Source organism: Nyctibius grandis, chromosome 6 (assembly GCF_013368605.1).
Source record: "Nyctibius grandis isolate bNycGra1 chromosome 6, bNycGra1.pri, whole genome shotgun sequence".
NCBI lineage: Eukaryota > Metazoa > Chordata > Aves > Nyctibiiformes > Nyctibiidae > Nyctibius > Nyctibius grandis.
In genome coordinates this window covers 57,113,304-57,123,996 of record NC_090663.1, presented here as the reverse complement: position 1 = coordinate 57,123,996, position 10,693 = coordinate 57,113,304, and the positions used below count along the sequence as shown (strand labels likewise).

The 10,693-nt window shown below is 42.9% G+C and overlaps 1 protein-coding gene across 1 annotated transcript in view; it reads right to left on the bottom strand.

Moving 5' to 3' along the window:
• Positions 1 to 2,569: 2,569 nt before the first annotated feature.
• BMPR1B (bone morphogenetic protein receptor type 1B) overlaps positions 2,570 to 10,693 on the bottom strand; it is a 278,304-nt gene continuing 270,180 nt past the window's right edge. The window contains exons 9-13 of the mRNA XM_068402616.1: positions 10,071 to 10,263; positions 9,337 to 9,634; positions 6,832 to 7,007; positions 5,325 to 5,455; positions 2,570 to 3,015 (exon numbers count right to left, since the gene is read on the bottom strand). Coding sequence (XP_068258717.1) covers positions 2,890 to 3,015; positions 5,325 to 5,455; positions 6,832 to 7,007; positions 9,337 to 9,634; positions 10,071 to 10,263 — 924 coding nt within the window. The 3' untranslated portion in view covers positions 2,570 to 2,889. The remainder of the gene's footprint in view (positions 3,016 to 5,324; positions 5,456 to 6,831; positions 7,008 to 9,336; positions 9,635 to 10,070; positions 10,264 to 10,693) is intronic.

Sequence of the window (10,693 nt, the reverse complement as noted above, 5' to 3'; positions counted from 1 at the left end):
CATCCATCATAGTTTACTCTTAATCCACATACTGGAGTTATTCCAGACTCCCAACTGAATATATATATATATATATTTTTTTTTTATATATATATATATGTAAAAAAAACACATAAACTTGAACATTTAACATACACACTTTATGTAACCTATCAACCAGTATCTTAGATCCCTTTCTTTTGGACTGAGAAAAGTAAGACTTGTTCAGGAAACCAGCGACTGGCCCTTTCTCTTACAACACACTGACGGCAGGTGCCCGGGGGCATTGCGTGCCTCACATCCACCAGCCAGCAAAGCACCCTCCGAAACATTTCTGTGGAGAGTCATAATAATTAAAAAAAAAATAAATCTATCTGAGGAAAGCAGACGTGAAACATATCTAATCACAGCAGGGAAGAGGCATCCTTGCTGCACAACTGCTTACCCAGGACCTGCAGGGACCGGGCTTGGAGGTGGGATCGACCAAGCCTGCCCCAGTCGCTGCCAAAGTCAACGGTCCCATCCGCTTCGTTGGAGCCAAGAAACCCTAGTTCCCCGGGGCTGCGCTGGTTCTTATGAAAGGGCACGAAGGCGAAAGGAATGAGGGGAGAAACCCCGCAGCCCCATTCACCAAGACAAAAAGGTGAAGAGAGGCTGGGCTGTCCTCGTTTTGGGCCACAAATCTTCAAGCCAAGGCAGCCAAGGAGAGGAGCAAACTCTGCTCTCAGCCACCCAAGCATGCGGTTTATTAGGGACAGGGGAAACCAGCACCGCCTCTCTTGAGGACAGGGTTTGGTGTACTATTAACTCTCAGAGATTTTTCTTTTCGTATTGCTCGGTATTCTTGGGTACAGGTAGGGAAACTGCACTGCGGAAAAAGCACTCTAATTAACAAAAATCCTCTGATTAAACTTTGTAACACCTACAATCATGGAGATCTTGCTGGTTCTCTTGAACCTGCGCATTTTTCTCTGTTAGCTTGAAAGTATAAAATGGTAATTTTTCCAACTAGAAATACCTTCAGGGAGCTGTGAAGCTAAACCCCAATTATATACCTACCTACCACAAATAAATCAGTTTTGTCCAAAAAGGGAAAAAAGAAGCATTACAGAAATGCTGAGGCTAAAACCAGCATGGCAATTATTTCAGTTCTGAAATAGGCTTAGCATAATCAAAGCAGCATTTGTAAGGACTTGTTTCAAAATGAAACTGAACACCATCTAGTGAAACAGGCAGGTATAAAAAAAAAATAAAAAAATAAAAGAAGGGTAAAGAAAGGTAAACCAGTAACTCCTATACAGCTCAGCTTTGATAATCTGACAAAGAACAGAGATCTTTCCAAAGAAAATACTTCACAGGGAATATTTCACCTCTCATTTCCCCTTCTGTAGCATTAACATCGCAGCAACTGCTGCAGCCCCAGGAAGAAGGAATGGGGAAAGATGGTAAATACATTTCCCGTTGCTCTTCTGCCGTAAAAGCTCCTCTTGCTGGGAACCACGATGCTACGCAGCCCCTGCTTGGTGGCAGAGCCTGTCATTACCACGTGGCGGCTCCCAGAGGCACAGAGGCTGCTGGAAGGCCACCCGAAATAGTAAGGCAGATGGAGCTTGAACCAAATTGTTGGGTTTGTGGTGCCTCTCACTACAGCAGGAGAAGCTCTGGAGGCACCTGCCCGCTGCCAGCCGCGGTGCTCAGCTCTCACCACCCACCCAAGTCCCACGCTCCTTCCCTGTCTGTTTCCTACTGTGGCCAGGAGGCACCAGGTCTCCTTATGCTTAAAGAAAAATGACTGCCATCCCAAAAAATGGGAATTTTTCGAGGTTTTTCACTTTCCCTTAAAAAAGGGAACACGGATTATTATTTTTTTTTTCCAACTGTGGTTGTAGATGGCTACCTCACTCTTACACAGATGGAAGAGCAAGTTAATAATTTTTCCTCACAAGGAACTTCCTCTTAACCAGTGGTTGTGTATGTAGGTCACAGCACTTTCAAATTCACCAGCAGATCCAAATGTGTACTTCATTTCCACTCACACAGAAAATACTTTATTTTGCAGTGGGGGGAAAGAAAAAAAAAAAAAGCCTAGAAAAGGGGCACTTGTTTATCATCCTGGTACCATACCCATCAGATTTCCTGGAAACATGAAGAGCTTCTTCAAACAAGTCACACCAAACCATATTCATATGGTTCCCAATTATCTTACATGAAGCATGACCTCGCCTGGGACACACCACCCACAGGAACCTGGCTGCCTGTGCTAACGATGGCAGGGATGCAACTGGACTCCATCTCTATACTGTGAGAACCACGCGCAGGGCTATGGAAAGTTGTTTCTGCAGGTAGGTGGCTTTTAAGACTGTTTCCACTGCAGCTCCTCTGAGATGCACAGACCCACTCTCCTTTTTTTTTTTTTTTAAACGCTGGAGTGCAATAGTCTCTTTATAACTGAAAAAGTCACTTTGCTTTCATTTTCAGCACAGTTTCCTCCCATTTTTTTTAATGTAACAATATACATCTTTTTTACTTCTAACCAAAAGTTTTATTTTCATAAAATTTAAAGCAGTATCTTTTTAAACAATCAAAATAATAATAATAACAATAATAATATTAAAATAATAAGTGGCTTTCACGGAAAGCAACATGCATAATCTTAAACCAGTTACTAAAACTGTATTTCCCCGTGTAAACAAGGGCAGACAAGCTTCTTCCAATCTTGTATGTCAAAATTCAGCTGATTTTTGCAAAGGATAGCCTCCTCAAAAGCTGTGAAACAAACTTACAGCTGCTCTTAAGCATGACTGCATTCAAGGTACTCATTAGCGAAGACTTTTGATACCTCTTCAGGACTTCTGCCTGCGTGAAAAAGTCCGTTTCCATGGGCCTTCATGAGAGCTGCCTCTGGCTGAGTCAGAGTTTAATGTCCTGCGACTCTGACATTTTGGCAAGTGTTTTCTTGACCCGCAGGGCTGTGAGACGGGAGGCGGGGTTGTGAGCCCAGCACTCCATCATCAGCTTTCCCATCTGCCGTAGGCACTGCGGAGAGAAACGGGAGACAAAGTCCCACCTGGGTCAGTGGAAGAGGAGCCAAAAACAACTGAAGGGAAAAGGTCTTTTCTAAGGGCAATCAAAAAAAAAAGACAATGTGCTGGCTGGTATCGCTTTCCAAGAGCTTTTGTTTCCTGTACATTAAGGAGAGTTCTCCAAACATGGAAATTACTCTTATAATTTATGACAAGTTATAGTCTAGACTTGGCTGTACGCTCTGCAAAAGCACTTCTCTTATTTCCCCTTCCCCAAACCTGCGCAGCCTGACCCGCACAAGCGTGGCTCTGTACAGTGAGCCCTTTGCTGTACATATTCAGTGGAATTAATTTTCCTCAGCCAGCGACCCGCCCTCTGGGTACAGCCCGGTGTGAGCATGCACGCACAGCTCCTGCCCAGCTGTCCCCACCAGAAAGCCGCCTGTGAGCACCGGGCTCAGCTCTGCCCCTTCCTGCTCCATCCCCTGCTCACTTCCGAAGCACAGCCAGACTCTCTGCCGGCTCCCTGTTGCCGGCAACAACTCTCTTGTGGACAGCATCCCAGCATTGCCTTTGCCACCCTGGAAAAGGAGCATACATCCCTGCTCTGCATCTATCACCTTCTTCCAAACATAAAGCACCACGTAAGCCACCGCAGCCGGGTGATGACCCCATCAGCCTACGGATTTTGTGCTGCCTGAAGATTTGCTTGCTACAATAGGAAAAGAAAAGTTTTCCATCTCTCATCCAGCTTGCTCTCTGTTTTCATGAGGCTCCTGGCCCAGAGGCAGTGCAGACCCTGAAAGGCATTAAGCATAAACGCCACCAGAAGTGCCCAGACCAGCCTAATACATTTCACATTAATGTGGATTTTTACAAACACTTTTGGTGCTACACAAGGTTTTATGCACCAACAAGTTTGCCTCTCATTGCTAGAATGCCTGAAGTGGCATTACTGATGATGCTAACCAATTAATCAAGAACAGTTATTTCAACAAGCCTCCCCAATCCTCGATACGTGTGGCAGCAGACCAAACACACACTGTGTGGTAGCGTGCCACCACACAAAAGCCTTTCGTGGGATCGATACCAACAGCGCTTCCTCCAGAGTTTCCACTCCTGGTCTGACGGCTCAGAGGGATTTGGCTAGGGAGAGGATGCGGCAGGTGAGTCTCGGTTAGATCTTCCCACACTGGCTGTTGCACAAGTCCTCGAGCCTCACAGGGAGGTTGTTTTATTTTTCCCTCACGTTCCCAAATTGCTTACATCTCACGCCACCTATATCTTTCATCTACCTGCAGAGCATTCATCTACACACTGCTATTCCCAAATGGCAGCTGTCTTCTGTAGAAAACTTTACAGCATTAAATTGTACCAATTAACACGATTAATGACCCCTCCTCCACAGCATCGCCAGAGCAGTCATCAGGTTTGCCTCCGGTACCTCAACTGTTCCAATCCCACGAGCACAACTGTGCTTCATTACAGATGCTCAGCAGGGAGAGTTCAGATTCTCTCCCAGCCCTCTCACCTCTTTGTTTTATTCTGGAAAGCATTGTCCGGATCCTACGTCTCCTCTGAAGGGCTACACCTGTAGCTCCCTTCGCTAAAATGCGAAGAGATACACGAGCACTATTTTCTGTAAGATGTAAAGGGGTGAACTATCCGTGCTCCTCGGTGCAGCCCAGATACCGTGGGTCAGTACTACTGCATATCAATACCATAAGAGTGAAACTTAATATCTTGTGCTCATGTTAGTGTAAAAATCACAGTAAAATCGTGTTTCCAAGCCTGCACACCCGTATGCTAATTTCATTTCAAAAAGACAGGAGATATTTCCTTCTTTTAAAAAAAAAAGGAAAAGGTTGGCATTACAGCCCACATATCAGCACATGCTGAAGTAGCTGCCAGTACACCAAGTGTGCTGCCACTGCACTGTGCACTACAAAATAATTTATCTTTCAAAAATTTTGGCTAGCCACTGATTTAATGCTATTAATGCCAGCAGCAGAATGCAAAATGAGTGGAATAGGAAAACAGGGAGACTAAGAAGGTCTGAGCACAGCCTGCTATTGCTGTGGGATCTGGTAGACAGCACACAAGGAATCTGCTTGCAAATATTGTAGGCTATGGCCCCTGGGGCTCTGAAACCTTCAGCGGGGGTATTCAAGAAGGTCGCGCTCCTTCCCGAGCCCTGTTACACCATGACTGGTGTTATCATCAGTGGTAAAGCTCCTCCTCACTCAAACTGATGCAGAATCGGGTCAATGTCACTCACTCCTCTGATTAAAAACACAGGCTGCATTTTGAGAGGGATGATACCTCATCACTGCTCCATCTGTTGGGAAACGAAGGGCGTAGCCTCTTGATGCACACAATCTCCCGCATGTCCTCGTACGAGGGGTCGCTGGGCACAAGGTCGTGGTATGGGAGCTGGTATTCCTCAACTATTCCTGAAAGTAGCAATTAGATGCCTGTCACTTGGAGAAGACACATTCCACTACCCTCTTCCTCTCTCATTTTACAACAGATGGACCATGCTGTTTAACAATTAGATGTACTTCTCCTTAAAAGGACTTCCCTTCCCTAGAAGTTTATTCCACAGTCAAGTTCCAATGTAACCATTGCTGTGTAAAGAGTGGGCAGGTATCTTAATCCAAAAGCATGGTTACTTGCCAAGTGAGACAGTGTCTACCACTGCTGTCCAGTCCAGCAATCTCCAGTAAGTTATCACAGAAAGAACTATTAGCAAAGGGCCCGTATCAGAGAAATCTGGCAGAGGATTAACCTTGAATTAGGTTTCCTTCTTATCAGTGGACCTGGTATATATTAAAGAGAATTTCTGTGCCTTTTCAGAACACGGCAAAGTGCCATTCTTTTTGCACAGCAGCGATGACAACAATATTACAGAGTTTACATCGCATCACTGCAATACACTTTACTAGTTTGTAAACAGAGGGATCATGCAGCTCCTCTAGGCTAAGCAAGGAGCGAGCATTCAGCACAATACTGCAGCCTTTAAAGACCCATAAAGTCTGGTGAAGGTAGCGTAGACCCAAGCGAGACATGCTCTACTCTTACTTGCCACCAATCTGGCACGTAACCGCTGCCAAGTCATTTCTCTGCATTTAACTTTCCTCAGTGGCAAAACAGAAGTAATAACACCCATCATTTCTGCACTACACTGAGCATTATGTGCAGAAAGCACACATAGCCTATATGTACAAGGATGGATCTATGCCCTGAGTCTGCAGCTGGCTGCATTGCTTTATCTTTGCTGTCCTCACACTTGAATGGCTGCTATCAGAAGGAAATTAATAAGTACATCACTGGTATGACAACGATGTAATAAGTGCCACTTCCCTCTGTTTTTTTTCCACTTGTCCTGTAAACAGATTATTTATTTTGAATAGTGGCACAGCATACCCCCAAAATGTTTGTCCTCCTCCTTCTATTTAACTCTAACAAAACAAAGAAATCACTATTTTCTTTCTACTAAAATAGCTGAATACCCCCACTCCAGCAAAAATGTGTTGCCATTGGAAAAAGCCCCCAAATGAGTTCCATATTCCTTCTTCAGTGCAGGCATCCACTGCCTTCAAACGAGCCATTAAAATACAGTCTAAATCTTTGCTGTTGAAATATCACTGACTGATGCTTTAAAATAATTTCAACAAGAGAACAGATATTAAAGAGAGTTACCTGTATGGTTTATCCACATTTGTTTATTACAGTAAAAACAATTACCCAGAGAAAAGGATGTAATAGAAGATTTGGGTTATAAATGGGGTTCACTGACATAATTAAAAGCAATCTGCCAGCTCTTTACCTCCTGAAACACATCTCCTTGCTACCTCCCAAAGGATGAGTCCAAAACTGTACATATCAGCCATGATGTACGACTGGAAGTGATTTCTATTCAAGCTTTCATCCAGCACCTCAGGAGGCATATAGCGTTTTGTTCCTACGCGGGTGTTTGGAGGTATGTCTACCTCGTTTGTATCACTAAAAGACAAAAAAGGGGGGAAAAAGGGCATCAAACATGCAATAAAGTGGCTTGAAAAGAAAGCAATTTAGATGGGAGAAGTAGTAAATTCACACCACATCCACTCTCAAAGAAGGTCAAAAGTAATGCATAATCTTAATGGCACAATTCTTACAAGGAAAGCCTCTTAGTGTGAAGGCAACCCTCCTTAAAAGGCTGACCTGCCTGAGGCTATGTTAAGCATTCAAATGCAGAACCACAATGGAGATAAGACTCAACAGGGATGCTGTAACACTGGTGAGATTTCATTAGCATTAGCCTGAGCTCTAATGCTGGTGATAACAATCAAACCTTCATTAAATGCTCTTTTCTTAACATACTCCACCATCTAATGCTTTAGTCTTAGCAATTAATGGAGGACACCAAATAGCTGAGGCAGTAACACTTAGCTATAGCAAATCAGATCTGCAAGGAAGATGAGTCTATTTTTTGTACATGCATTACGTTTGATCTCTCCCAACCTTACACATCAAGATGTGTAAACAGAAAGACATAAATGTATTCAAAAAATCCAATTAAATGTGTCACACCTCACACATTGACCAGAAACGGGAAACAAACGGGAAGCAAATTCCCATTAATTATGTAACTGTATTTATTTTTTTTCTTATTAACTCAGATTCAGCTGTATCAGTTTTAATGTTTTTAAAAGTTGAACATATGTCATCCATTGTGGTTTGCTTAAAAACGTCTGTTTCCCTTTCCCCACCTTCAAAACATACATATTTTAAATGTGATGGATACAACAAAATCTCACAGAATAGTTATAGAATTTCTGTACTTTCTTCACCTACAGCAATTTTTTTCACCTACGGTTGTGAAAACACAAAAAAAGCTGAGCCTGAGGTACAACCGGTCACCTACACAGTCATTAAATCATACATATACTGGTGGTGTTTCTGTATACCTCTAAGAATGTAACATAATCTAGTGACCTGCACCATCTTGCAATATTTTGAATAAAATGAGAAATGCAGAGAACTTCACTAAACTCATTAGCTTCAGCAGAGAACACCCCTTTCAACTACTTTTTTCTGTTCCTGGTCATTGCCTGAGAAATGCTGTCTAAGGAAGGACTTAGTATGAAAACAAGCCAAATACGTAATGTAAATTGCATTTGGACTGTGACAAATACATATTTCACCTTCTTTTATAGCAACACTTGGTAATGTCTAGTTGTTCTCAGTTCATACCTAAGCAGTGTGCTGCTCTGTACCTGTCAGGCAAGGTATGCCTGCAAAGGGTAAATTTCTTCCCTTAAACTTTTACAGCAAATAGTATATTTCCAAGTTGTTGTTTTCTAGGTCCCTGTTCCTCAAACTAAAAATATTCCTTTCTCATCTCCTACGGAAATGTCAGGTTCATAAAGGAAAAGACTCACCAAGAAACCAGGTGGGTAAGTGCATGGTGGGAAAAGCACATAAAAATTGCCTTTCCTTACCCTCTGAATAATTTCAGTTCAAAATTTGTACAGAATTCTTAAATTTTTTTTTGATACTTCAGGGAGCACATGGTTTCAAAGCTGACCTCTGAAACTGAAACCTTCAGTCTATGGCCACATTTCTGCGCACAGAAAAATCAGAGACTTCGTAACAGACATCTCCACCACTAGGACCACTGCCGAGAGCTCAAGATCCTTTTGAACAGGGCTCTCAGACAGCAACCGACTCCTTTACAAATCCCAGGAGTGAGTAACTCCTACTTGTCTGCTCTAAGTTGTTTAAGCACACAACCATTTTTTTTAAATCAAATTTAAAAGCCATTTCAAAAATCAAATCTGTACTTCAGCAATTTGATTTGTAGGAAATGAAACAAAACACAGCCCAAATGGGGTGCTTTTCAATAAATCCCAATTAGTAACTTGTGCAAATGATTAGTATTATCCTATATAAGTTGTGAGTGAATTATCTTGGGATCAGACAAGCTGAAAGCTTCAGTGACAAGTTTACTGGCATGACTTCAACTTGTCAGTGCTACATCCTTCTAGCATGCGGCAGCCATACTCAAGTTGCTGTTGAGGGTGAAGTGATGAAAACTGAACCTTTAGGCAAATACAACTAAAGTGCTCAATAATTAAAAAGCGACTATTTGTACACCTGCATTATGTGTTTATGCGACATTCTCACCCACACAGGTAACCCCATCTCACATACAGATGAGTATAGCCTGAACGGTACGCACAGACACTGCACGTGCTTACTCGCACGTGCATGCTCGCTCAGTCAACAACCAAACCAGCGTTTACATCTGATTTACTAACTTTTCCTCACCCTCCTCACTTCTACTCACCTGATAAATTTAACAGCCAAGCCCAAATCTGCTATACAGCAGGTGCCGTTCTTTTTCACCAGGATATTCTTACTTTTTAGGTCACGGTGAGCAATAGCGGGTTTGCCCTGAGTACTGAAGATCTCAGTGTGCAGGTGGCACAAGCCACTAACGGAGGAGTAAGCCAGTTTTAGCATGGCTTTTGTGTCCAAGGTAGTAGATTTTAGATAATCATAAAGTGAGCCGTTCTCATGGTAGTCAGTGATGAGATACAGCTGGGTCCAAGATCCTGTACCTTTAATGTCTGCAGCAATGAATCCTGCAAAACAAAAGAAGAATTTCAAATTAATACTTCTCAGGGTTTTTTTTCTCACTGCTCGGAACCCTGGGCTGTCAGCCACTTCAATAGTTCTATTTTAACAACATATTTAATTCCTTTCATCTTACTTCAATGTACTATGCCTCACCTCTAGCCCTTAACATATTTTCAGAAATCCCAGATAAGAAAATACAGATGTCAGAAACAGACGTGTAGTGTTTGGAGTAACAGCCCTCAAACCTCATTATTTTTTAACTTTTATTTATGTTTCAGTAATCCTTGAAACATCCTTCTTTTGAAAAGTGCTGGGTGGCTAACTGCTGAGCACAGCAGGTAACAAAGCACATAGGAAAGGGCATCAGACAACAGCAAATACAAAATTACTAAACTTAAGAAACCTGTACACTATGAAATAATTCTCCTTAATTTCACTTACCAAGAATATTTTCATGCCTCATCAGGACAGTCTGGTAGATTTCTGTTTCCCTGAACCAGCTAGCCTCCTCCGTGGTAAAAAACACTTTCACGGCTACCTTTTCGCCACGCCACTTTCCCATCCAGACTTCTCCATAGCGACCTTTTCCAATCTGCTTTACCATCTGAATCTGTTTTGCGATGGTCCTTTGAACCTGTGAAATGCCGAGACGCATGGTTACAACTTGCTCTGCAGAAACCTTCTGCATTCACCTCATTCCTTCTGTGTCTCCTTCCCGTGCAGCAAGCCTGGTGGAAAGGGGAATACGCAGCCGTCGGGTGGGTTTCAGCAAAGCTCTGCAATGCAGATGCTCCCCGTTTCCCCCAGGACACAGTGCTCTTGAGGCCATTCCTGCCACTGTGAAGAAGCCTTTCCATACATTCCCAAAACACACCATGGCCTCTCAAGAAAGTGAAAAACCGAATTCCAAAGGGGTAGGTAACACGTTCTTAGTGAAAACGGGGACATTTGTTCCAAACTCAACACCACTGAGACTCAAGGCTAGGGCTCACAAGAGCCAAAAACATATCAGCACTCCAAAACTAGCAAAATTACTGAGAGCAGCTTCCTATCACCTTCCTTGA